Consider the following 27565-nt stretch of genomic DNA (forward strand, 5'->3'; position numbering starts at 1 on the left):
AGTGATGCGAAACATGAGTTAAAATAATGAATTAGATGAACTTACCTGTTGTGCAAACTCAGGCAAACACGTCAGCTCTTCACTGGCCAGATCCAGGGAAATCCTCATGGATTCTAAAAATAGAAACCGGTACGCTGAGAAAAGTGACAGTATTCGTCCGCATTGAACGATAAAGAAAATAGTTCCGCTATATTCAATTTTACATGTCTAGAAAAGTTTTATATTGCATATACTGGTTGTTATTGATATGAAATTGGCGATGCAGTAATTGTTGTTGGTTTTGTGAGGCATTTACATGCGCATAGAGTTGCCGGTGCTTATAAACTGAAACAGGTTCAGCAAACTGGTTCACAAAATACGGCGTTGATCAACGATGAGTACTTCCGTCTGTGTGTCGTAAGGGAATCCCCAACACGAGCAACATGAAGACAGCTGAATTAGAAGTTAAACAAAGAGACCTCTTGTACAGACTGATTATCAGGTGTGACATTTCGTTAGATCAGTAACTCGCACTATTTGCATTTATCAATCCGCCAATTTAAGGTGTATTTGTAGCCCCTTTCACAAAGCATGGTTGCTGGTCATTCCCCCAACAGAAACATCTATTTATGTCTTGGGATCTTTCCGACAATTTCACTCAAAACAATTTATGAAGAACAGATAAAGAGATTCGGAAGTGAAAGGGCTGGCCTATAAACATTGTTATTGAATATAGCAATGTTGTTAATGAATGCTAAACAGTGATGTGTCCAGACAGAAGGGTCGTTGTTGGCCTGTTTAGCACAGACATGTCTGTGACAGAGAACAAAAAATAGTTCGGCATACAGAAATGTACACCAGAGAAATTGGGAGAATACTGCGCTATACCAAGCACACTTTCTCAGATTAATTAGCACTCCCTAAAGATCAGAAATGGTACCAGACCCTAACCCCAAGCCTAATCCTAACCCTAAGGATCATAAAGGGTGCTTAACCCTAGCCCCAAAAATCGTAAAGGGCGCCTAACCCTAATGATCCCAATGGGTGGAGATAACTGCTCTGCATGTTGACTGGTGCTGCACCTGGAAAACTCCATTCTAGCCCAATTTGTAATAAAGAATAGCACACAGTGCCCCAAACCCTGATCCATATTACTCAACCCAAACTGAAAACATGCTGAATCATTATGCTATTCCTGCTCACCTGATCATGAGTGCTTTTTGGATAAAAAATGTCCAACACGAAGAATGGGAATAGGTTAATGTTATTGAATGCACTCATTTTGTATAACATGCTGGTATGCATCTCGTACAATGGTGCAATTTGGTAACCTTAATTGTTTTAAAATTAAAGTGCCAGCTTGTCACACAAGGCCTGGGTTTGATTTCCCACATTGGTACAACATGTGAAGCCCATTTCTGGTGTCCCCTGTTGTGTTATTACTGGAGTATTGCTAGCGGCAGCATGAAGTATACTCTCGCATAGCAGTATGGTAGTTTCTATGCAGTCAAGAAACCAGTGCAGTGCAGAACAGACTTCTCCTAGGTTACAGCTCTGTATTCTGTTTTTAGATCATTTCTGAGCAGGTACCCATACCAACAAAACTCCTTCAGCCATAATATGTGGTTTGTGCTTTCAGATTACTTTCATAATGATGAGTGGGTACGTCATCAGTGGTAGATCACAATAAGCTAGATGTACTTTTCATAAATTTTGGAAACAGTGTATTGATAATAACTTACTGTAGCATTTATGACAAGTTTTGTTGGGGAAACCCATGGGGTAGAAGATGGTTCTCTGAACAAGTCTGGTCTGATCCCTGCATTTGGAGTCTGATTAGATCATTCCAAACTTCCATTGCTGGAGAATAAGGTTAAAACTTAATTCATCTTTGGTGAAACCTGATTGTTTCTCTGCTTTACATGTTTATTGTATCTGATGAAAATATTTCTGTTTTTTTTTGTTATTGTTCTTTATACTGATACTAGTGATACAGAGACCACAGGATCGAGTGGTCAGTCCGACATGTTATAACATCCCAACTCTTGGCATTAACCAATAGACTGTCAAGTCATATAGGTGAATATTGCTTAAGCAGCGTTAAACAACAAAGATTCAAGCATATTGCGAAGAGACAACACAGACAGTGCTTGATTTATTGCTTTGTTACACTGGTGCAACCCAATATGACAAAGTGCAACCAAGATATGGGTAAAACTTGCGAAAGTTCTCAGTTTTTTTAGAACTAAATCAACAGTAAATATAACATTCTAAGCATAAATATGTCAGCTCGTCTTTCTTCTATACTGAAACTTGCTATTCATAGACCCATCTTGGCATGACCGTGCTTGTAAACAGGGTTCAGCTGTGTCTGTGTTGCTATGTTTTCATAGGCACTGCATCATGGAACTCTGTTTATGTTCACCGAAACATTTTACCACCCTATATTGTAAGTCTGGTGCAGCCTGGTCAGTATCTTAGGTTGCACATGGTGCAAGTAGGTAATGTCTCTGAAAGTGAGCCCTGACAGGTTATCTCCCTTGGCTTTAAAGTCCCAATGTGTACAGTGATGGAGTGTGGTATTACTATTACTACATTGCGATTTGAAGACGTCCCCATAGAAGTAGTGATAAAGATTCATACCTCTCTTGACATGTTTTGGAAAAGTTGTCCACACAGTTCAATCTCTACTAATGCGACCATCTAGTGTTGTGTTTCCTCTAAACCTCATCACCTGTGTTGGTGCGATTTCAGCCAGTTTATCTATGATGGGCACAAGGAACTCGCAGCAACATTTGCGAGTGTCATCAAGCCCCACCCCGCATGCCCCCCCTCTGACAGACTGCTGCAGCTGATGAAGCTGGGACTCAAAGTGGAGGATGGTAAGTCTGCACACAAAGTTGACTCCAAGCAGAGGTTAACAAATCCCATCACCCCATCCCCGGGACAAGTCAGTATTCATTTCGGGCAATCAAATAATGGTATCTTTACTTGTCCATGGGCTATTAAATTTCACGATGAAATAACATCAAATACCTTGTTGATTTACTCTTTAATATTGTCATGTTCATGATTTTGTCAGGCCAAGTTAGGCCAAGTTACATTCTTAAGCTTACTTGCCCAGTGGCAAGTGGCAGTTTAAAACAAAATTGAACCCCTGCCAAGGGTTTTACACCCAGCCACAAGTGAGTTTAATCCTGGCACCTCCAGGCTTGCTGGATCAGAAGCTTGTCCACCACGGCCCAGTGTATTGTTTAACACTGCACTCAGCACTATTCCAGTTGTATGACAGTGGTCTGTAAATAGCAACTCATTACCAGACATGGTACAAACCAGTGATCTTCATCATGAGCATCAATCTCTACCATTGGCATTCAGTATCATGCATTATCTTGTCAGCAAGCCTGACCACTGATTCTGTTTGTTGCCTCTTACAACTAGCATGAGATGTTGAATCCTTACTCAGATCTAAACAGGTTCCTATAAATTGTAAAATATCCCCTGCAACAACCAAGTTGCAGGGGATATAGAAACAAGTTCCGTCCGTCCGTCCGTCCTTGCGTCAGCCATGATTTTTCCGAAGCATGTCTTCAAAACTATTCATGATAACTTAACCAAACTTGGTGCACATGTCAAGTGTGATCAATAGATGTGCCTTTTGAGGGTTAGAGCAAGAAATGAATTTTATGTTTTGCAGTTTCCATGAAAACATGACTTAGGCTGTGACTATGAGAATGTCATCTTGCCCAGAACAGATCTCCTAAACTATACATGGTAGCTTCATCAAACTTGGTACATATTTCAAGCTTGATCCCCAGATGTGCCTTTTAGGTGTTAGACCCAGATATGAATTGTTTTTTTGCGATGTTGATGACTTTTTTGTTAACAGACATGATAACCATGGTCGTGGTTCTGTTCCAGATCAAAATGAATCCCGTTCTCTCAACCCGGACATGGTTGCCCCTGGTTCTGGCATTGATCTCGAGTTCGAGACCGAGGGTGAGGAATGATGTGCTTTTCTGTGGGTTCACAAAAAGGTTTATGAAGTTAAAGTGATCAGATGGGAGAGGGGTTGAATGGTTGACATCCCTGATATCTGCAGGATATACGTTCCAATAAATCTCAACTATACCCTGGATGCATCTACAGCTTGATAATTTTATTACCTCCCTTTGCTGGCATTTTAACAGTAGCCAGTCAGCTAAGCTGCTGTTACAAGTGAGCTTGGTGTCTCGAAGGATAGTGGTCGCAGCCACAAAGGTTTGTTTGCAGTGCAGCTCAGATTATTAGAAATCATACAGAGAAAATGACAGGTCGGAAACTATAAGGAAAATATACCCAAGAATTCCTTCTACCTCTTTCAGAGTATCTCTGCATGATTTATGTTGCCAAGTTTTATCATTTTGATAATTTAAGAAGCGAAAGTGAGCTGTGATTGGTACGCTCAACTTCTCAGTATGGACACCTGATTGGACGCTGTGTGAAAGCCAGCCAAGGGAGGTAATAAAATCATCAGTCCAAGCCGTTGATGCATCCAGTGTATAGTGGAGAATTGTCAGAACGTATACCCTGAAGATATTGAGGATGAGGGGTCATATGTGCATAAAAATATTATCTCTGCTTTCAAGCTTTCATTTGCTCGATGAAGAAGTTAGAATATATGTTGAAATGTCATGCTACAGAATTTCACTTTCATAAATTTCCTCCTAATGCTTGTTTGTTCCTGCCAGTGTCATTACAAAGCAGAAACATATAGGCAAGCAATAATGTCTGTATTATGTATTGTATTTATTAAACTAACTCTTAAAATTGTAATTGCTTGAATGTTTTCATAGTTTATGCATTTTGTAGTGGTCAGATATGTGGCATAAGTTGTGAAGAGTTGCTTCCCTTTGCCATTCATCAAGGGTTCAAACTGGATTCTCCAATCTTATGATACTTAGCAACAAAACCTCGATGCATGCTTTACAGTGGAGTTTTCTGACTCTAATCTGACATGGTTTTAAAAGTCACTCTCTGTTGTTTTCAGTTCAGACAATTTCTGCAGAGGCTGCACTGTACGAGACATGCTATGTAACAGCTCACAAGGGGCCATGTAGAGCAGGGGCCTTCCACCACACAGGTCAGCTAAAATGGTTTCAGATAGGGACCAATTTATTATATAATCAGCTAAAAAGTTGAACAAGATATTCTTACAAAACGATTATTGATTGCTGATATACACAATCAGGCAAATCAGTGGATAAATTCTGTAGGCTGTCAGACGGGGGACCAGTTCATTAAATAATCAGCTAAGTGATCAAAGAAATATACATATGAAACAATTATTGATTGCCGATATATGCAATCAGCGAAGAAATTCTGTATATATGTGGAGTGATGGGGAAGCCTAATGGGGAAAGTGTTTGCTTGACAGGTCGAAGATCTGACAGAAAACCCTTTTCTGGTGTCCCCCACCATGATATTGCTGGAATATTGCTAAAAGCGCCGTAAAACCATACTCACTCACTACTCTCTTAATCCCATCCAAGTAAACTGGATAATGCTAGTCATCCATATGATGTGCTGTTTCTCTGCATCCTTCGCAGGTCAGCTGATAGCTACAGGGTCAGAAGATGCTTCCATTAAGGTAAATTGAATATTCCTACTTTACCTCTTCACTGTGAATCATATACCTGCACAACGAATATCAACACTGTGATTACACAATGCCGTTTAGAAAGTGGTCAAATGCTACATCTGTCATATTTAGGATTTCACAGAGTGGGCTAGGCAGTTGACTGTGTGCTGGCGATTAGGTGCCTGACTCAGAGGGTGCGGGTTCGAATCTCGGACGGGACTCAACCAGAAAAGGTACAATAATGTGTACTTTGCTAAGAAAGTGAAATGCCAAATATGACACATGTTGCAATATCCATACTGCCTGACACAACTGTTGCTTTCAGCACTGTATATCTGGAATGAGATAGTGAAAAGGATCTTATTGTTATCATCGTGTCCAATTAGGTTTACAGAAGTGATTAGTTTAGATGTTCAGTACACAGCGGTGAGACAGCTTTAGTTTAAGAGAGCTTATCAAGAGATGCTCAATTTAGAGAGGTGATTGTTAGATGTTCAATTTAGAGAGGTGTTTAGTTTAGAGAGGTTATTGAGAAGTGTTTGGTTCTACTGGTTGTGTCTCTGTCTCCATAAGTATGTAGTCTGGACTTTCAGCTGAAATTTATTTGTATTTCTAACTATTTCTTGAAGGCTTGTCATGCTGTCTGACATGGTATATTATATGTCATCCAGTCATACCAATCATCCTGGTTGCATGGATCAGTGCTCATGTCTTCCATCAGTCACTGGCTGGTGCAGATCTGTGTCAGTCCGTCTTCAGCAAACCATTTTTATCAAAAGATATGACCAACAGAATTAGGGGCTTGCATTTGATGCACATGCCCCTTTCTTTCTTCTTATACTTGATATGTATGATACATATCATTGTGTCCCAACATCAAAGATCAATGCTCATGATGTCATAAGGGGTGGCATATCCTTATCCTTGCATATCCTTGTCAGGATATGTTTTTGAAATATTTAAGACACATACACACAGTATTGAAAATCATTATTGCAAAGAAAATTTTTGTAAAGGAAATGGTTACCTTTGTCAAGAAAAGTGATTAATAGTTAAACAGGAACTTTTGTTTCCAGTAATATCAACTTATATTCTGACTGAATTTGTTCTGCTGGAAGTCAGTGGGTTTAGTTTTACATCTCAATCAGCAATATTTCAGCTATATGGCAGTTGTCTGTAAATAATTGAGTCTGGATTAATAACATGGGCATCGGTTTACTTAACTGGGACATGATGACAACCAAGTCAGTGATCCTGTTAGTTGACTCCTGCAACAAGCATGGGTTGTTGAAGAGCAATTCTTACCCACCAGTTCTTCACAGGTTCTGCTGGACCAGTGTACTGATGCTGATCTATGTTGTGTTATCTCCTGTTATCTTTGATCTGCCTTTTCTTTTGTTGAAATTGAATGTATATTAGAAAAATGAGTGTGTGTAATGTGTTTCTGGTAGATCCTGGACGTGGAGAGAATGTTGGCGAAAAGTGCCACACCTGCCGAAATCATTGCTATGGAAACACCCCAACAGCAGATGGAGAATCACCCTGTCATCAGGACGCTGTATGATCACAGTGGGGTAAGACATCAGATGCATCAAAATGGAGAGTTGCTGCCCTTAGGTGTGTCAGAAACCTATCACTGGGTTTAAGTTCAGGATTAACTTTGGTTTTGTTTGTCACGACCATACCTGAGCTTACACATGACTCCACGCTCTTTATCAGCATCCAGCTATGATGGACTGAACAGGATCAGATTAATAGGATCCGATTCACTGAAAAGGGGAAAGCGGTTTTGATTTAAATTGTTCAGACTCACTGAAATTAGAAAGGTGTTCAGATTTAACCTGTTCAGACTTACAGATATTGGAAAAGGGGTTCATATTTGAGATAGTTCGTGTTTGATGAGATAGGACTGTTCATACGATCATGCTTCATACTGTCCTTGTTTATCTGTGGATCATCTGGGATAAACACATTCCCGATCACTGGTTCATTGGTTTCTTTCTGTAGGAGGTGACATGCCTGGACTTCCATCCTTTCCACCAGATCCTTGCGTCAGGGAGCACCGACTTCAGCATCAGATTCTTCGAGTTCTCCAAGCCCTCTGTGAAGAAAGCCTACAAGAGTATGCAGGTAGGGGATGTGGCACATTCCAGAATGAAATACACTGGCAATCACATGGGAGGAAATCTTTTGTGGCTGCATGGTTTCTACAAAATTGTATCAGTGTCATTTACAGTATGTATTAAGATGTTACGTGATTGTGTACAGTAAACCTTTTGAAGGTGAATATATAGGGGAGATGGGGTAGCTTAGTGGTTAAGGTGTTCACTCACCATGCTAGATTGGGTTTTATTTCCCACATTGGTGAAACCCATTTCTGGCATTGATATTGCTGGAAAGTGCTAAAAATGCCATCACTCACTCACTCACTCACTCACTCACTCACTCACTCACTCACTCACTCACTCACTCACTCACTCACTCACTCACTCACTCACTCACTCACTCACTCACTCACTCACTCACTCACTCACTCACTCACTCACTCACTCACTCACTCACTCACTCACTCACTCACTCACTCACTCACTCACTCACTCACTCACTGTGTGAATGATACAAATACTACCTCTGCCTGATAGAAATAAGCCTGCAATTATCTCATTTCCAGACTGCTTAAAGTCATCGTAAGTCATCGTAAAATATAAATTTTATTTGAAAAAAAGTACTTGTTTACCAAATAAGTATTCCTGTTAAATGAAAAGTGAAGACTTGTCAGGTTTGATTATGTACTGAGTTCTTCATCACAGTGTCCATTCTTATGTTGGGGCAGTGAGTTAGCCAAGTGGTCAAAGTGTCAGATCATCACGTCAAAAGTCTGGGTTCAAATCCCCACACTGGTGCAAAGTGTGAAGCCCATTTCTGGTACCCCGTTGAGATCTTGCTGAAATACTGCTAAAAGCGGCATAAAACCATACTCACTCATTCATCCCTGTGTCCTCCCCCAATTCCAGGAAGCAGCCCAAGTCCGATGTATCAACTTCCATCCTTCAGGAGACTACGTCCTTGTCGGCACTGAGCATCCCACATGTAAGTAAAAGACTCTGTTTGCTTGCAGTGATGCCTTCCTGTGAAGATATGGGTTCAAACTGGCCTGTAGCATCCTATGCTTGTCATGACAGGCAACTCTTACAGGATCAGGAGGTCAGATTTGCTGACTCAATGAAATCCTTGTGTCCTAATCGCTCATATCAATAACTTTAGACAGTTTGGTATCCTCATTAATAGTGTTGAACGTTCCAAATACACATCTCTGTACATCACTGTGGTGTTGCTATCTACAGCATCACATTCATTGAAATATGGAATGGTGGGATAGCCTTATGGTTCAAGTGCTCACTTCCCGAAAACCTGGGTTCAGTTCTCCACATGGGTACAATGTGTTACCCCACTTCTGGAGTCAACTGCTGTGACATTGCTGGAATATAGCTAAATGTGATGTAAAGAAAACTCACTCACTGAAATATGGAGGTTGCATATCCAGGCCTACCTTACAAACGGTGATCAAGCAGTGAACCAATTGTGCAGAATTGCAAACCTGATGCTGAGACGTTTGAACAAGGTTTGAAGCTTAATACAATAGGGAGTTGATGAGCTAATCCTGATATCAAATTTTGAAACATTATTGACTAAAGCCTGTTCGCCTCCCCTCACCACCATCATTGATGATATTTAAGCTGTTGCGGGATGGAATGGCTGCCGTTTTTGGGTGCTGTGACTCACCGACCATTCTCAGGCGCTGTTGTAGCTGATGCATGAGTTTTGTATCCATTTCAAATGATTAGATTTCTGCTACAGAGGGTTTGTTGGGGTTTAAGAGGATATTGTTGCAGTTTTGGGTGATTTTTGTTCTGTTTTGGTGTATATGACTTCAGTTTTGATGATTTGTGTGCCATTTGTATGGTAGGCCTGATATCAATAGAATTATCTCCCATGGCCTCAGGTCAAAATTCATGATTTCAATCACTGGATTGTCTGTACCAGCCTTAATTGACAGAGAGCTGTTAAAGGTGGAATATTTCTGTACGTGGCATTAAATAATCAATCAAACATGTTAATGCCAAGGGTTGTCACATTTCTTTTACCCAGGAATTACCCATCATTTCTCCATTTTGTTTTTTGATGAATGGAATGTGAAATTCAAACATAAATGCAGGTGGCTGCATATGATGTTTTGCTACATTCAGTATGTGTTAGGAATGACATGCATTGATCTTAGCATCTGAAAATATGGCTCGTTTCATCAATTGTTTCAGTACGGCTGTATGATGTGAATACATTCCAGTGTTTTGTGTCACACGACCCTAGTGGACAGCATGAAGGACCAGTCACATCTGTAAGTGTCTTTAGTCTGTGTTGTGATTCAGTTTTAATAAGTATCCTGATTTTTCCCCATCCTGACTCATATTTATTATGCTTATCTCTTTCTTTTATGCGAATGATATTGGAATCCTTTGTAGTTCCCTCTGTCATTTTTGTGGTAGGATGCAGTCTGCATTCAAACCACACTAGCATAGTATGCTTTGTATCAACCACTGATAACACTGGTAAAGCCTTTCAAAGGGATGGTAGGTTAGCCAAGTGGATAGAGTTCTTGCTCGTCATGCCAAAGCCCTGGGTTCAATTCCCAATATGGGAACTGTGTGTTAAGTCCCATTCTGTGATATTACTGGACTATTGCTTGTAACAGCCAAAAATTTAAACTCATTCACAGCCTTTGAAATCTGTTTCTTCACATCCTCAGAATTTTGTTCCAGTGGCACATTTTCACTACGATTTTTGGAGAGTTCTATCAAGTTACACTTTGTGGAGCAGTTAAAGTGTTTAGGTTCAGACGCTTCACTGATGACATCCATCATTTAATTTCATTTCACTTCCCAAAGGCGACTATTCTAGTCGCAAGATGCGGTATTGGGTGGTCAGGCTCGCTAAATTGGCTGACATATCATTGATTCCCAAAGGCAACTATTCTTGTCGTAAGAGGCAACTAAAAGGATTGGGTGGTCAGGCTCGCTGATTTGGCTGACATATCATTGAATTCCAAAGGCGACTACTCTTGTTGTAAGAGCCGAGTAACATGATCGGGCTGTCAGGCTTGCACACTTGGTTGACACAAGTCATTGGTTCCCAGTCGCAGATTGATACTGATACTGTTGATCAATGATCGTCTTGTCAGACTTGATTATTTTCACATTGTAGGAATATTGGTGAGCGCAGCATAAAGCTAAACTCACTTGGTTCATCATTTCAGTTGTACATTTACTCGGCACAATTAGTAGGCTTGCAGACACATAAGAAATTTGAAAGGTGTTCGTGTGCTGGTTCCTACACTAAACATTTAGCTAAAGGTTTAGCTATCGTTGATGTATGTGTCAGTCTCTGGCTTATTTTGCAGGTAAACTGGAGCCCCAATGCAAATCTGTTCACTACCTGCTCCAAGGATGGAAGCATCAAGGTGTGGGACGGAGTCAGTCACCGATGTATCAACACATTCAAGAACGCCCATGACGGACATGAAGTCTGCTCAGTCACATTCTCCAGAAATTCCAAGGTATGATTTTATAGATCATGAAACATAGTTACTTCTGTCAAGCGTGTAAAAGTTACCCTGGAACTTCAGTGATTTCTTCCTGTCACAGTGGGAATCTAGGGAAAAAGAGTCCCATTTTTAAGTGCAGAATCCAATGGTTGTGCCTCTGGATTTCCAAGGAATGTGAAATTGCATTCTTGTACCGCTTATAGTCTGGGGAATAAATAGTTCCCAGGAAATGTTGTGTGTCATTCTTGTTTCCACAGAATGTTGAATTACAGTTCTCGAGCAAACAGTGCCTCATGCATATGTTTGAAAGAAAAGGATTTCCAAGGAATAGAGACTAATAGAATTAAGGTTTCCTAGTGAATGTGGAGTTGCATTCTTGTACCACTTACATTCTCGGGAATAAATATTTCCCAGTAAATGTTGTGTTTTCCCAGCATGCTGAATTAAAGTTCTCTAATGGGCACCCACTGAATCGAGAATCTCATGCCTGTTACTCTGGCATTCTGGGGTATTCCTTGTAAACACAGTACCACATGTCTGACTGCCTTTCATGGTGTACATGTCCATCTGGCTCGTGAAGATCCTGGTTAGAATAGGTCTTTAGCAAGCCAGGCTTGCAAGATGCAACTAACGGGATCAGGTGGTCGCCTCGGACTTACATCATCTCATTCCAGTGGCACTGATTGATGCCCATGCTGTTGATCACTGAATTGTTTGGTCTGTAGTCAATTATCAATAAACTGCCGCCATGTAACTGGAATATTGCTGAGCGTGGTGTAAAACAACAAACCAACCAACCTGTTAGTTTTTCAAATCCTTTTTATCATAAAATCCTGACTACCATATGTAAATCATTGTGTGTATCACTACAGTATATCCTGTCGAGTGGCAAGGACTCGCTTGTCAAGCTGTGGGAGCTGTCCACTAACCGCTGCCTCATCATGTACACTGGTGCTGGAGCCACAGGGAAGCAGGAACATCGCACTCAGGCCGTTTTCAACCACACTGAGGACTACGGTATGTCCCCAAGTGCCTGTGTGACTGTCGCTCTGTCTTCTATCTAGAGCATAAGCCAAAAGTTTTGAGAAATATTAAACAGCACTTTTTTCTTCAGCGTACTGAAGGTTTGAAAACTGTGGTCAGGCAGATTTAGCAGACTTACCTCCCTTTTCTTTTTTCAATTTTTTCTTTCTTTCTCTAAGTTTGACAATTTGTTCTTGTCTGGAGCTAATTTGTAATAGCTTTAATTACATCTTTTTACTTCAATTATTACTGTATGTAAATGGGCCCAGTTCTGTATGTATATGTATGGATGTACATATCACTGGATTTTGAACATGTAGTCATTTAGTTAAAACATTATAGATGTTGTTGTTTTGATTTTCAGTTGTGATATGTCAAGTTTACCAAAAGTGGAATATTAATAGAATGGAAATAGCCAGGTACCAGACTTGAGTTTCTTATCTCCTTTGTGACTCCTTCCTGATTATGTTTTACAGTGTTATTCCCTGATGAGAAGACAACTAGTTTGTGTTGCTGGGACTCACGCAATGCTGAACGACAGAAACTCCTTTCTCTGGGTGAGCATAACCTCTTATTCCAGTGTTGAACAGGTCAAATCATTTCATGCCCTATGGTTGTTGGTTTCTGTTTGCGCAGATCGATGCTTATGCTTTTGATGACCGGATTGTCTGATCCAGATTGAAATATTTACAGCCAGCCACCATATAGCCGGAATATTGCTGTGTAAAACTAAACTCACTAACTCACAAATATCACTATAACTGGTTTGTTGTTATTTGATGGTGTCATGATGAAAGTGTTTGTCTCTGTTCCAGGTCACAATGGTGTTGTTCGCAGTATTGTCCACTCTCCAACGGGGCCAGCCTTCGTCACGTGTTCAGATGACTACAGAGCCCGCTTCTGGTACCGCAAAGCTTCCACAGACTGAACAACATCATCATCGGCGTCATCGTCATGGACAACTGCACCATTTGGGCTGGAATGATCATCTGTCTCAATACAGCTGTGCGGGACAGCTGTTTGTAGGCTTTAATCCATTAGCCTGATATTGGCCTTATTATTAAATAAACCATGCCCACATTGTACATACAACATTACAAACCAAATTGTTTTGCTTTGATGTATGATGATACAACATATTTTGGTGCTTTTCTGTGGTTCAGTGTATGGTAGTACAAAGTATCGTAATGTTCTCAAACTTTCCAGCTCTAGTAATCATTCAACATCCTTCATTTCCAGCACTCAGTGTGTCAACATTCATCATTGTCATGTTTGACACATATTGATTGTTTTTATAAAGGGAGTGTTCTTGGTTCTGAGTTTCTCAGAATCTTCATCAGGGACACCTGCAGATTCCGTTACTGACCAGAACTTGTTCTGGCAGCTTACTGACCAGAACTTGTTCTGGCAGCCTAAATGAAAACTGAGCAGGAAATATGAATAAACTGAACTTTATTCACTCTGGCCACTTTCTGTGACATGGGAGGTACAAGTTTACATCATATGTACAACTTGAATACATGTAAGAAACATGAAAGTGGTTGTGCCCTGGTTGAGAACATGTCATCACCACAGATGCCAATCATGATTTTGAGCCCCAAACTAAGATATTTCAGTTGTCTTTGTTTCGCAGATCATTCAGGTGAATAAGAATTAAGCATCTCATTTACACATCAGTGGAGCAAATCACTCAACAGTGGGACTAGATGATCACCATGCTGTTATCAGCATGTGTAGATAAATTCCATTACTCAGCAATTATTGACACACACAAGTTGTTAATCATTGATCTTAGTGTGTTCAGACAGGTGGCTACTGGTAGTGTTACCTCTCCTGAACAATTGAACAAAAGTACAAAAGATTACTTATAAGGTCCACTGAAGCTAGCATCTCTGAATCACACCCACCAGCCTGGATAGTTGCTCATGAGAACAACCACTGGTTTATCAGAATTTTCCTTTTGCCATGTTACAGCTGTAATATAATTGGGTAAAGATGGGTCACAATGTTGACTCTTTTGATAAGTTTATACATTTGCTGTTGTTAACTTTTTGGAGAAAATTGTTCCGAGTTAATGTCAAAAGTCTGGATCAAATTTTGAAAGTAATATCTGTTCCTGACTTGATGTCCATTTTTATTTTTATTATAGGTTACGTTGTAATTATAATATTCACTTCATGCACTTAATGTTCGTCCTTATGGTTAAGAAAAGTTATGTGAATTGAATTTATGCCTCAGTGTATAAATAAAGGTGTAATCTGAGATGTCAATCAAATCTTGACCTTTGATGTTAGTTGCAAGATGTTTATGGATATATAAAACACACACACTCGCTAAATTGCCGAACTGTTGACATTACATTTGCAACATACCGACCTCTTGATTAACGATGTAAAATGCCTTACTCCGTGTATTCACGATGTTTTCCGAATGGAATATACGTATCGTCTGCAAGGTTATGTATGCCTCATTCTGGGATTTTTGCCGGTTAACAAAAGCATGCTTCCGCCGCAATAAGACAGGTTTGAAGGTAAGATATATTTGTCCCCAGCTTACTTGGTAGACACTAACTTGGTTGTACCCTCTGTGTTAGTTTATATATTCAAATCCCGATCAGCCGATGTACGCAGTTATGGCCCTTGTGGAAGTTTGATGGACAACGAATTTACCTTACCACACATCTCAGGAATTCGTAGATTGGAAGCTTTGATGTTATTGGCTGGATTCTGTCGTTTCGGCCAACGGGGTCTGGTGTAGCTAAGGTACATGAACGCTGTTCATATAGTGAACGCTATGTATCTTAGCTAGGTCTGGTGATCACTCGCTGACTTGGTTTATGCATTTCATCCTGTCACAAATCAAATCTGTGGATAAATTGTCGTCATGTTTATTATGTCAAGATACCCGTGAAGCTCTGGGGTAGAATAAGCCTTCAGCAACCCATGCTTGCCGTTAAAGGCGACTATGCTTGTCGTAAGAGGCGACTATCGAGATCGGGTGTTCAGGCTCGCTGATTTGGCTGACGCATGTCATCGGTTCCCAATTTCGCAGAATGATGTTCATGCTGTTGATCACTGGATTGTCTGGTCCAGACTCGATTATTTACACACCGCCGCCATATAGCTGGAACATAGCTGGAGTGCGGGGTAAAACTAAACTCACTCACTATTATGTCAAGCACTGTCAATGCAGATTCCATTATTCATAAAACTCCGTTATTAGTTTGAACGAGTTTGTTGACCTTTCACTCTAAGTGTTTTAATATGAGAACGTTCAGTGGGCAAAATTGGATGACTGTACCCCGAGTTGTATTGGTGTCTTATACAACCCCATCACACACACTTGGTTAGAACTTATCTTCAGTAACCGATGCTAGTCGTAAGGGACGACTCACGCAATCGGGTGGCCAGGCTTGCTGACTTGGTGGACGAATGTCACCTTATCGCATTTGTGTACATTTATGCTCATGCTGTTAATCACTGAATTATCTGGTCCAGACTCGATTATTTACATACCGCCGACATGTGGCTGTAATGCTGCAGAGTGCGGCGTAAAACCAAACTCAGTCAATCAGACATTGTTGTTCAGACCTGAAAGAACCTTTGTAATCTTCACAATTCAACATCAAAACAGTGCATCAATGTATAATGAAACTAAATTAATTTATTATTATCACAGGTACATGAAATATTTACAATGACAAATATAGGCTCCAATAAGATATGAAGTTTTTATGTATCAAAGGTAAAAACGAAATGACAACATCATTGTGAGCTGAACCTACGTGTTTCAAAATAAAAGGGGAAACAACGTCGACGTTATGTATTGACATGCAACTGTTGAGACGTGGCAGGAATAAAAATGACTCCATACCGACAGCGAGAAAAAACGGAACGGCTACAACGGGATTTCGTTATAACGTGCAGTTACAGCTACATGACAGCGGTCAGTGAATAATAATGTCAGGACCAGGCAATCCAGTGATTGATATTATGAGCATCCATCCATGTAATTATGATGCGATGACAAGCATTATCACAAGTCAGTAAGTCTGACCACCCGATACGATTAATCACCGCTTGTGGCAAGCATGGTTTGCTGAGAACCATTTGTAATAAGGATCTGACCAGTGAATGTCTGGGTGGAATTGGCCTTCAGCAACCCATGTTTTCCATAAAAGGCGACAATGCTTGTCGTACGAGGCGACTAACGGGATCGATGCTCATGCTGTTGATCACTGGATTGTCTTGTCCAGACTCGATTTTTTACAGACCGCCGTCATATAGCTGGAACATTGCTGAGTGTGGCGTAAAACCAAACTCACTCACTCACTCAAATCCGTATCTTCACGGATAATTTCTATACATACTTGACACGTGTGAAAGATCCTCATATTATACTGCTTGTTCACATTATGCATAAGGTTTCCATTGTCTTATTAAAGCCTTGAATTCGGGTACTTTAGAATAGATCATGAATGTACCTTTCAGACCTACAGTGTTTTTCTACACAGTCTCCAGCTAAACATATGCTTGTGTTATTTCATACTTGGTGAAAGAACGTTTGAAACTCACTGAAACCAACTTATACATAAACGTAATGACCAATAACCGGTTATCAGTATGTGTCCTTGAAAGAAACGTACCGACAACCTTCCAAAAAACGCATTAGCAATGGAAATTGTTTCGGTGTGAACAGACATATAATCCTAACCGAATCCTAGCACGGTTGATTAGGAGTGATTGTTCCGACTTGAACTGTGCTGGTCACATGCTGCGTTCATCAAACCCACCCATCCAGTGTGAGACATATCAAGTCCAATAGAGCTGACACAAGATAAGCTTCAAACGAGGACACATACTTCATGAAGTTTTTGAAGCATAAAATAAAACGGTTACTTGTTCCTCCATTTTCCATCACACGCCCGACATGAATCTTTTATCTCATCTCAGTTGCCACTTCCCGTAGACAATTACGTGACGTGATAAAAAAAAAATACCCTTAACCATGCGCATTCCTTATAAAAATAGTTAAAAGTTCTTTTCTGAAGCGGCTCAATCTGTATCATAAATTAATACAGACTTATCTAAATTCTTAAAATCATTTTGTGAACAATATTGCAATTTTTTTGCCCGCCCTCTCCAAGGCTGAGTTAGGTTTGAGATAAGTGACATTTCACTAGATGTTTACTATAATATGGTATTTATAACGTACACATTGAAGACAATGACGTACACATCCTTAATATACTGACACGTGGTGTTTTTTTTTGTTTTTGTTTTCGTTTTTTTTATAGAATCCACTTTGAGACTTGTTTTACATTAGTAATTCATATATCTTATTGAATGGCATGACCATTAGCAAACTGTTAACTGACCCTGTTAACTGAAAGTTTTAAACTATCACAAAGAACTGTAAACATTTTTTCAGTTGAAAATACTAAGATCAACTAGAAAGAAAGAAGTTTTAGAGCTTTAACTCATAAGCATCACAAGCATCAATGGATGGGCGATATATCATATTTTTCACACACCTCAAATGCACCCTAATTATTTTTCTTATAAATTGCGAAATATCACCATTACTTACAAATATCTTTCACCTGATGGTATATTCCTCTCATAAAAATTAAAGGTGTGTGTGATAGAAGTTTTAGAGCAATGACTAAAAACACTCAAACAACGCACTGCAGTATTTGAATGGCGGATCAGATCAGATCGGCGATATGTCACATTGTTCACACACCTCAAATACACCCTAATTTTGTTTTTAAAAGTTATAAAAGTGTCACTATTACTTGCAAACACGTTTCAACTAAAGGTATGCCGGCGTGAAAATTTACAACAAATCTACTGTACCAATACTGACACTAATAACAATTATTTGACTTAAAACAAAGTGACTGAAGAGTTAACTTATCTCCTACATGTAGTTTTTCAGTTATCACAACACTGAGCGAAAGTAATCAGCTGTTGAAAATAAACCGGGATCAATCATAAAACTAAGCTGCCGCCATATTGGCTACACTGCTCACATTACTGCACTGGTCAGCCGCGGCACACGCTAACGGACTTTTCGAGGAGTGACCGCTGACTCGACAGGCCCACTGACTTCCATTTAGTAAAGTTTCACTGTACCGAGACAAACTATGTGATAATGATATGTACGCGCATAGCTGATATATAACTTCTATGGTGATAATAATTATGATACATTTGCATCAGATAATGTGAATCTTCAGTCAGGCATTTCAGATCAAACAAACACATTTAACTGCAGCAGGTGGTGACAGCCCCTTAACTGTAACAAAGGCTTATCAACATGTGTCGTATGAAGATCATACCTTTATATATACCTGGTTATCAGTGTCTAACAGAATAGTAAATATATCAATAACTCAAAGGTGATTGTGTGAGGTGGGTTTAAGTCGCGTTCAAGCTCAAGTTTCAATTTTATCACGTGCCAGTGGGATTCCTTTTCACATGTTACTTTGATTCAAACGCAAGATCTGAATCGGGATTGAGGAAATGATGAATCGACGTAACACCCAAACATATTTTGCAAGCAGGATGTGTATATGATGCTGGTCTGTGCGAATCTGGAATTATTGGATTCTGACACGACAGAGGGACGTAACTGTATGCGGCGAATCTCGGGGGGCTCATTTTTATGTGACGTGTTTAAAACACGAAGTACAGGGACATATGAATAGGAAAAAACGGACCGTATGTAAGATACGAAAACGCAGTTCATTTGGAAGATAGTGTTTCAAGACGAATCGTCCTCAATAACGTGTCCGGTTGTCTTAGCATGGGATACAGAGTTGCGCTGAAATATTCTTGGAAAGGGATTTTATAAGTTGTAAGAACTTCTCCCCGCTCCGGTTTTACTTTGAAAATAAAACATATCGAAATTAGCTCATAACACAGAGTTGCTCTGAGTCTACATTCGGATGCGGGTTTTGCAAACATCAAACCAGACTTGTGTTCACCGAATCTTTGATAAAAAGAAAAATAGAAGTTTTCTTAAAGCTTATTTCAGTGTATTTCCTCTGACATTATCAGTACATTATGTACAAGGTGGAATAATACATTCCTTTAACAAACACGTTACAATGAAAAGCGTTGTCAGTTTTTCAGATTTCTTCGAGTCATGCTTATTTAAATGTCTATTTTGATAAATGTGACAGTACATGTATGCTGAAACTAGGATAAACAGTGCAGTAAAACATGAAACCAGCATGAAACGGCAAACTTCTTTCGCGGACAATGCAACGAGAATACAAACCTTGATATTGTTCAGAGAGATGTGGATAAAAAATGTATATGAGGGTAATATTATTTACTGTTTACCATAGACAGTAATAGCATATGGGAATATATCTGTTTATACTATATTTCATGACTCAGCAGAATAGACATGTGGTGATATAGATGTACATTATAAATCATGATATATACATATGAAGCATACGAGAATACAAGGGTTAACATAAGCAAAATATGGACGTTAGTGGTATAGGGGAAAAACTGTTGTACATCATTCATGTATACTAACATCATGTGGGAATATAGCTGTTATTGCTTGACAAGCATACAGATATATAAGGTATATGAGAATACAGACGTTTATTGTGCATTGACATTAATGATATATGAGAATATATGAATTTTTGTTCTGCAAATATGAGCTTTAGTTAACTATGGGAAACATTTATCTGTTTTGCATGGAAAGTATATCGAATACATGCATTGGAAATATATACATCTGAATACATTTGTAATCTGTTTAGATATAAGAGGTGTGACGATATAGAAAATTTACGATACTATACGTATGGCGATATCTTGGAACGATACGATTCGATTGGATGCATTTCACAATATTCTATTTTTAGTTATTTTCCTCAAAACGTATATTTTTATACCAAGCAACAGAATAAAGTTTCATATAACCGTCAATTTCCAGTGAAAATTAACAATTTTAAGGTCAGTGATACATATCACGATAAGAAAAAGTATCGATATATTTATCATCTGAAAAAATAATCACGAGTATTGATACTACGATATATCGTCACAGCTCTATAAGATATATTGTGTATTGAGGTTGGATTTGCTTTGTTTCTGGGGAATATGAAAACAATATGTCAGCTTTAAAAAAATAAGCTTTATTTGCTTTTCCCCTATACGAATCCGTTTAGCACATTTGTTTAGCAAGAATGTTTCCATCATTCACGAAAATGAAATGTCAAAAAAGTAAAATTAGAATTATATGACAATGTTCAGTGGAAGCTGTCTAAACCACCACTCATCAGGGCTGAAGAGAAAATCCGGTTTAGACAACGTGCCGGATTGTAGAGGATAAATGTAAAAATCACAGACGGGACTGAGATTTTATGCCGTTGTTGACAACTTGCCGTATTGGACAGATGCTGGTTTTGACAGCTTCCACTGTATAATTGAATTACCGAAATCAGTTATTCCTCTGGGGTTGACACTGGTAACATGTCCGGTATTTTGACATCTATACTGATCAGTGATATTGGTCACTATAAATCTTATGAGCAGTAGTTGCTTGCAACTACGGACGAGCAATCCAAACGGTATGACAGTATGCTCTTCGAGTGTCAAGTATTTGGATCTCCAGTCATGTAAATATTTGCTCTTACAAGAGGATTTTTCAAACAGTATTTCCTCGAAAGAATAGTTTGCATACAAATATGGAGAACGACATCAAAACATGGATGTCATCAAGAGTGGATTCATTAGGGACGGGTTATTTGTTAAAGGGGGTTACCAGAAAGCTTTGATGCAATTATGCACATAAAAAACTTACCCTCCCATAATGCTTGTCATTATGTGGATGACCTATCCCTCATTATCCCATCCTTAATACTTTATCATAATCAGTCCCTATTTCCAATAGCCTCCGCGAAAATGTGAGATAATTGTATGCCCCCCAAAAGTACAATGACGATCTGGCTGACGTGATCATGGGATGGTATGACCATAGCATCGTTTTTAGAAAAAATCTCCCCAAAGTACAATGATAACTGTTACAACGGTCACAAGATCCTGCAGTGTTCAAAATACAACCACCTCAGCAATACGTGCATGAGAGATCTAAAATACTGTTCATCCACCCAAGACAGATAGTTTTTAATATATAAAAAATGTTTATGAAATTATGGAGGCCAGAACGATCCTATATTTCTGAATCTTGACTTGCTTATTCATTCCAGAATTTATTTTCTTGGATCTGGAGACAGTCGACCCTCATCTACGATTCTATGAATACATTCAACTGATTTAACCAACAAATCAAAACTAGGCTTCGTCCCAACCGGAAGGAAACCAGGTAGTGAGCGATGCGCAACACACCCAGGGAACCAAGGCTGTGACAGAACCAATGAATTCGTAGCTACTCGTTTCTTTCAAGGCTTGCCGGAATGACACGAGTAGTTATGAATGCGAACCAAAGATCGACCTGATTTCATCGTCCAAACGACAATATCTCTCTTCACGTGTCGTAGGTTTTCGGCAATTTACTTCAACACACTGCTTCAGTATCTAGGAGGATTTTCACAAGAAGCAGGTACAAGGGCTTATTAGACCTCGGTGACATTTTTACCCGCCCCAAACCAGTCTAGGCCATAAACATTGAGTAAACACCTATGAAGTAAGGACAATGATACAACCACAGAATGAATAAATAATTATTCAACTGAAGATAAACTTTAAAAGATTCAGTGATATTTACATAGTTGTACATTTATAAATAAAACAATGTACATAGTATCTATTTACAATAGAACATTCAATTAGTTCCTTTGCAGAAACCTTTGATTATGTTTGGTTTCATGGACACATGGGTAAATGTTTATAAAACGCTTTTATTGTGGGGCTTTCAGAGTAATAAAGTATATACCTTAATAAATATACACGACACTGATTGCCCTTTGTGAGCATCCAAAACATGTCAGATCATTTTAGTTATTGAATTCAGAGTTGTTCTGTGGATATGAAGAGCTCATTTTGAAGGGTACTCATGCGATTTTCCATCAGAATATCCGGATTCTGATTCTAATGTCAAGGAAGCTCCATATTATAATGATTACTTCAACAGTTTACAGAATTATGAAAACTATATTACAAACCAGCATTAAGTGACGTTGACACCTGTTATTGCCACCCGTAAGAGGTCACGGTGATACCTGTCAGTTGTAACTTACACGAGGACACAATGACAGCTGTCGTTATGGTTACATATTTAGGCCATAGGTCATATTTACATCTGGCACTGTCGCCTGCATATTATCACAATGACAACTATCACCTACACCTTCACAAGGTAGCAATGACACCTGTCATCAACATCTACAGGAGGTGACAGTGATATATGGTGACACCTGCCACCACTGCACAATGTCACACTGACACCTGCCAATATCACCTATCACCTGCACGAAGAAACCGTGACACCTGTCACTTTCATGAAGTAACAATGACACCCGTCATTCTTACCTGCACATGATCATGACACCTGTCACTACCACCTAAAAGTAAAAACATGTCACACTTTAAGAGATAACAATGGCACCTGTCACTAACACCTCCACGAAGTAACAATGAAACCTGTCATCAACACCCGTGCGAGGTAACAATGACAGCTGTCATCAAGACCTCCACGAGGCTAACAATGACACCTGTCACTAACACCTCTACAAGCTAACAATGACACCTGTCACTTACACCCCAAGGGGTAAAATGACACCTGACATCAACACCTGAGCGGGGTGACAATGACACCTGTCACTAACACCTGTGCCTGAAAATCACTGACACCTGACATCAACACCTGCATGAGGTAACGTGTTTTCCCTGCACGTGTATGTCCAGGAAGCAGCCAGCCAGCCTGAGACTCTACCAAACATGACACTTCTTGTCGGGGTTCATGTACGACGTCCGGGCACATCCGAAGGCATCACTAAATTCTTTTGAGTTCTGCATAGTGCCGATAACTCTGGAAGACAAGAATATTAATCTTCATTAACTATTGTAAATGGAATATTCATGATAGTAGTCATCACATTTTCCGACTGTGTGTCAGCACTGGTGGACCAAGGCGGTGTGTGCGTGCGTGCGCGCGTGCACATAAAAACGCCCACACGCACGCAAACTCACATGTTGTAGAAGTAAGTGTCAGTGAGTATGGCTTTAAACCGCTTTCAGCAATATTCCAGCAGAACAGCAGAAATGTGGTTCACGCATTCTAAACACATGAGGCGTAGAACTCGGGTGTTCAACGTAACGAGTGTACACTTTAACCAAAGGGGCACCTTGCCGCCCCTGATGGTAAGAATTAGTAGATAATGCGCGAAACGGACATTACCTGAATCTACCCGGACTGTGAACACCTGTAAGGATGCGGTTAATCGCGTTCTCTCGCCTCATGTTAGAACACCAGATCTGCGGAGGAAAGAGAACTTTGTGAGCATATTTTGCTTCAAATAAACAAAAAAACAAAAAAAAAACAAAAAAAAAACCCCAAAAAACCCAAACAAACAGTGAATGCGATCCAGCTATTCAAACGAGTAGGTGAGCTGAAATTGGGTCGATGGAAGCAGACTCAAATCCATTCGGGCCCACAGCTTTTGTTTCTACAGGTCCTTGTCCTTATGGCTGACATCTTTTTTCATCCCCACAAACTAAGGGTATTATTCTCATATTAAAAAAACACATGGCCTACACATTCTGATCAGGACCCACATCTTTCTATGGTTCTGGGTCCTGAGGGCCTGCAGATTTTAAGGGTTAAGGGTAAACACTGCTGACACAAGTAGCTCACCTGTGCGAAGCTGATAAAGAACAGCTGATTATTGTTGTACTTGAGACCCGGAAGTAATTGCTCCTCCTTGCCCTGCTCTTCTACCCACTTCCGATACGCCTAAATCACAGAGCAACGATGTTTTGTGGCATAGTAATAACAGCAGCATGTGTGATTCCACTAAAATGTAGTAAATGTACTAATTCTGAATCTAATTTGGATCATAAAACCCTGAAGATCATGTGAAGTATATTTATTATGATTTATATTGACACCAAAAAGTAAGGCATCGTGACTATTTATCACATTCGTAACTACTCGTGTCATTCCGGCAAACCGTGACCATGTTTACGACTGGGTCCTGTCAAGCGCAAACGGGCATGGAGATAAACATTGTCTAGTACAATTTCCAGGAAAGATAACTCTGAATTTCCAAATACGGCTCTTACAATATATAAACATCCCGTGGACAAAACAGCAATACGGTCATTACTTTTACATATGTTTTAGTGTTGACAGTTGTTCATCCTTAATCTCAAAGTTTGTGTTTAAATTATGCTTGTTATAGTTTAGCGAAGTTTCAAAGTTCAACGGTCCCGCCATTTTCATGGTTTGAAATGCGTTTTACTACGTGCGATTTGATTGGCTTGCCACGATTCTTGGCAATGATGGTTTACGAGAAGGGTACGAGTCTTCTTGTTGGTCATGGAAAGAGACGAGTAGTTACGAATGTTTTTATCAGTGTATTTTGGGGAAGTTGAGACTGAGCACAGTTTCATAAATGCATTTACATCGCCAATAAATTTTCAGAACCCCGAGGCGGTGCGTTTTCATGTTCAGTAGGTAAAAGAAAGCGAAGCTGAGGTAAAATAACGGACTAGTACAATCTTCCCATACCATATACAGTTACTACTTGACACGTATTAGATGAACCTGCGCAGTTAATGCATTTGTGACAAGAAGGCAGGACAGGAAATGTAGATGAATACACTGGCTTGCTACAGGTACGTGAGGTAGATCGGGAATTAAGCACGTGCAGTAGACGCTGATGGCGGCTTGACCCCAATGCCGCTTCTTTTTAACACGTGCCCCGCAGACACGAATCGCACGAGGAATTTGAATTTGTGAAGCTGTAGGCGACAACCTGTTTCACTCATTTTTCAAGTGGAATGTTCTGGAGGGCCTTCCCATATATGCAGGTTTGGGTCACTTGTCAGGTCTTGGCTCGGCTAATACTTGTCAAGCAGTATGTAAGCTTCAGACTCTGGCATAGTACTTACTCTGTAACTTTGTTTAACTCCGCCATTATCGGCAATGTTTTCACCCTGGGTATTTATTCCGTTAATCTGAAATGTTCAGATAATGATTGAATGGCCTGTGAACAAACATTATGATCACTGTCAAGAATGCTATCAGACTCCGTATTTTTTTCTGCCATTCCCATCACTCAGTTGCTCTGAATTTACATTGTAATAATTCGTTTTCTTATCACAACACTTCCCGCCGTTGTAGATATCTATGGCCTGTCTTACATAGCCCCCGGGCAACTGAATGTGCGTAAAGACGTCCCCAAAGAAAGCCCAGTGTAACTTTGGCCTTAGCCTTATAAATACTGACCAAGAATAAGAAACCGCGATTATACTCTTAATTCTTGTAGCAAAATACTTATCAACAGCTTTGCCGTCTCTGGTTCTAGCTTTAATTCTTGTAGCAAAATACTTATCAACAGCTTTGCCGTCTCTGGTTCTAGCTTTAATTCTTGTAGCAAAATACTTATCAACAGCTTTGCCGTCTCTGGTTCTAGCTTTAATTCTTGTAGCAAAATACTTATCAACAGCTTTGCCGTCTCTGGTTCTAGCTTTAGTTCTTGTAGCAAAATACTTATCAACAGCTTTGCCGTCTCTGGTTCTAGCTTTAGTTCTTGTAGCAAAATACTTATCAACAGCTTTGCCGTCTCTGGTTCTAGCTTTAGTTCTTGTAGCAAAATACTTATCAACAGCTTTGCCGTCTCTGGTTCTAGCTTTAGTTCTTGTAGCAAAATACTTATCAACAGCTTTGCCGTCTCTGGTTCTAGCTTTAGTTCTTGTAGCAAAATACTTATCAACAGCTTTGCCGTCTCTGGTTCTAGCTTTAGTTCTTGTAGCAAAATACTTATCAACAGCTTTGCCGTCTCTGGTTCTAGCTTTAGTTCTTGTAGCAAAATACTTATCAACAGCTTTGCCGTCTCTGGTTCTAGCTTTAGTTCTTGTAGCAAAATACTTATCAACAGCTTTGCCGTCTCTGGTTCTAGCTTTAGTTCTTGTAGCAAAATACTTATCAACAGCTTTGCCGTCTCTGGTTCTAGCTTTAGTTCTTGTAGCAAAATACTTATCAACAGCTTTGCCGTCTCTGGTTCTAGCTTTAGTTCTTGTAGCAAAATACTTATCAACAGCTTTGCCGTCTCTGGTTCTAGCTTTAGTTCTTGTAGCAAAATACTTATCAACAGCTTTGCCGTCTCTGGTTCTAGCTTTAGTTCTTGTAGCAAAATACTTATCAACAGCTTTGCCGTCTCTGGTTCTAGCTTTAGTTCTTGTAGCAAAATACTTATCAACAGCTTTGCCGTCTCTGGTTCTAGCTTCAGTTCTTGTAGCAAAATACTTATCAACAGCTTTGCCGTCTCTGGTTCTAGCTTCAGTTCATGTAGCAAAATAGTTATCAACAGCTTTGCCGTCTCTGGTTCTAGCTTCAGTTCTTGTAGCAAAATACTTATCAACAGCTTTGCCGTCTCTGGTTCTAGCTTCAGTTCATGTAGCAAAATAGTTATCAACAGCTTTGCCGTCTCTGGTTCTAGCTTCAGTTCTTGTAGCAAAATACTTATCAACAGCTTTGCCGTCTCTGGTTCTAGCTTTAGTTCTTGTAGCAAAATACTTATCAACAGCTTTGCCGTCTCTGGTTCTAGCTTCAGTTCTTGTAGCAAAATACTTATCAACAGCTTTGCCGTCTCTGGTTCTAGCTTTAGTTCTTGTAGCAAAATACTTATCAACAGCTTTGCCGTCTCTGGTTCTAGCTTTAGTTCTTGTAGCAAAATACTTATCAACAGCTTTGCCGTCTCTGGTTCTAGCTTTAGTTCTTGTAGCAAAATACTTATCAACAGCTTTGCCGTCTCTGGTTCTAGCTTCAGTTGATGTAGCAAAATACTTATCAACACCTTTGCCGTCTCTGGTTCTAGCTTCAGTTCATGTAGCAAAATATTTATCAACACCTTTGCCGTCTCTGGTTCTATGAAATGTGAACTTGGTGTTTCCCAATGACTCTACTTGCCTTCATGTCCGCCTCTGGCACTGTATACTGGGAATATTGGTCTATTATACACTGGGACTTGGACTTAAATTTTGCGATGGCGTCATCGCTCCACCACTGGACTAAGTTACCGTTCTTGTCGTACTGGCGCCCTGTTGGTGAAAACAGCAGACAAATTTTACAACAAGCTTACTTACTAACTGTGGAACCACTGAATCTGTCAGGGAGTGTAAAGG

At 39.7% G+C, this 27565-nt stretch overlaps 3 protein-coding genes across 4 annotated transcripts in view; 1 reads left to right on the forward strand and 2 right to left on the reverse strand.

The window, feature by feature from the left end:
* The window catches only part of LOC137268256 (uncharacterized), a 32673-nt gene extending 32370 nt beyond the window's left edge, over positions 1 to 303 (reverse strand). The window contains exon 1 of the mRNA XM_067802795.1: positions 46 to 303. The gene's annotated coding sequence lies outside the window, so the exon portion shown is untranslated. The remainder of the gene's footprint in view (positions 1 to 45) is intronic.
* LOC137268255 (cleavage stimulation factor subunit 1-like) lies at positions 177 to 14491 on the forward strand. Of its 2 annotated transcripts, XR_010955024.1 has the most exons (14): positions 181 to 481; positions 2734 to 2861; positions 3901 to 3978; positions 5009 to 5101; positions 5568 to 5608; positions 7051 to 7173; positions 7607 to 7729; positions 8614 to 8689; positions 9916 to 9995; positions 11055 to 11210; positions 12071 to 12215; positions 12698 to 12778; positions 13037 to 13967; positions 14061 to 14491. XR_010955024.1 is itself a non-coding variant. In XM_067802794.1 (13 exons), exons 1-13 carry the CDS (start codon positions 423 to 425, stop codon positions 13147 to 13149), a joined length of 1296 nt encoding a protein of 431 aa, XP_067658895.1. In that variant the 5' UTR covers positions 177 to 422; the 3' UTR covers positions 13150 to 14491. The 2 variants fall into 2 exon arrangements, 1 of the variants encoding a protein (XP_067658895.1); XM_067802794.1 differs by having other exon boundaries at positions 177 to 481; positions 13037 to 14491.
* Positions 14492 to 20375: 5884 nt separating this feature from the next.
* Positions 20376 to 27565, reverse strand: part of LOC137268252 (neprilysin-like) — a 71416-nt gene continuing 64226 nt past the window's right edge. The window contains exons 18-22 of the mRNA XM_067802790.1: positions 27351 to 27481; positions 25331 to 25396; positions 24072 to 24170; positions 23616 to 23692; positions 20376 to 23246 (exon numbers count right to left, since the gene is read on the reverse strand). Coding sequence (XP_067658891.1) covers positions 23147 to 23246; positions 23616 to 23692; positions 24072 to 24170; positions 25331 to 25396; positions 27351 to 27481 — 473 coding nt within the window. The 3' untranslated portion in view covers positions 20376 to 23146. The remainder of the gene's footprint in view (positions 23247 to 23615; positions 23693 to 24071; positions 24171 to 25330; positions 25397 to 27350; positions 27482 to 27565) is intronic.

The sequence above is a fragment of the Haliotis asinina genome, chromosome 16 (assembly GCF_037392515.1).
Source record: "Haliotis asinina isolate JCU_RB_2024 chromosome 16, JCU_Hal_asi_v2, whole genome shotgun sequence".
Classification (NCBI taxonomy): Eukaryota; Metazoa; Mollusca; class Gastropoda; order Lepetellida; family Haliotidae; genus Haliotis; species Haliotis asinina.

Excerpts from the sequence above, each read along its gene's own strand:
- LOC137268255 (XM_067802794.1), top strand. The coding sequence starts at position 423 with ATGAAGACAGCTGAATTAGAAGTTAAACAAAGAGACCTCTTGTACAGA. Across the intron at positions 7,174-7,606 it reads CGCTGTATGATCACAGTGGG|GAGGTGACATGCCTGGACTT; the intron begins GTAAGACATCAG and ends TTCTTTCTGTAG. Across the intron at positions 12,779-13,036 it reads ACAGAAACTCCTTTCTCTGG|GTCACAATGGTGTTGTTCGC; the intron begins GTGAGCATAACC and ends TCTCTGTTCCAG.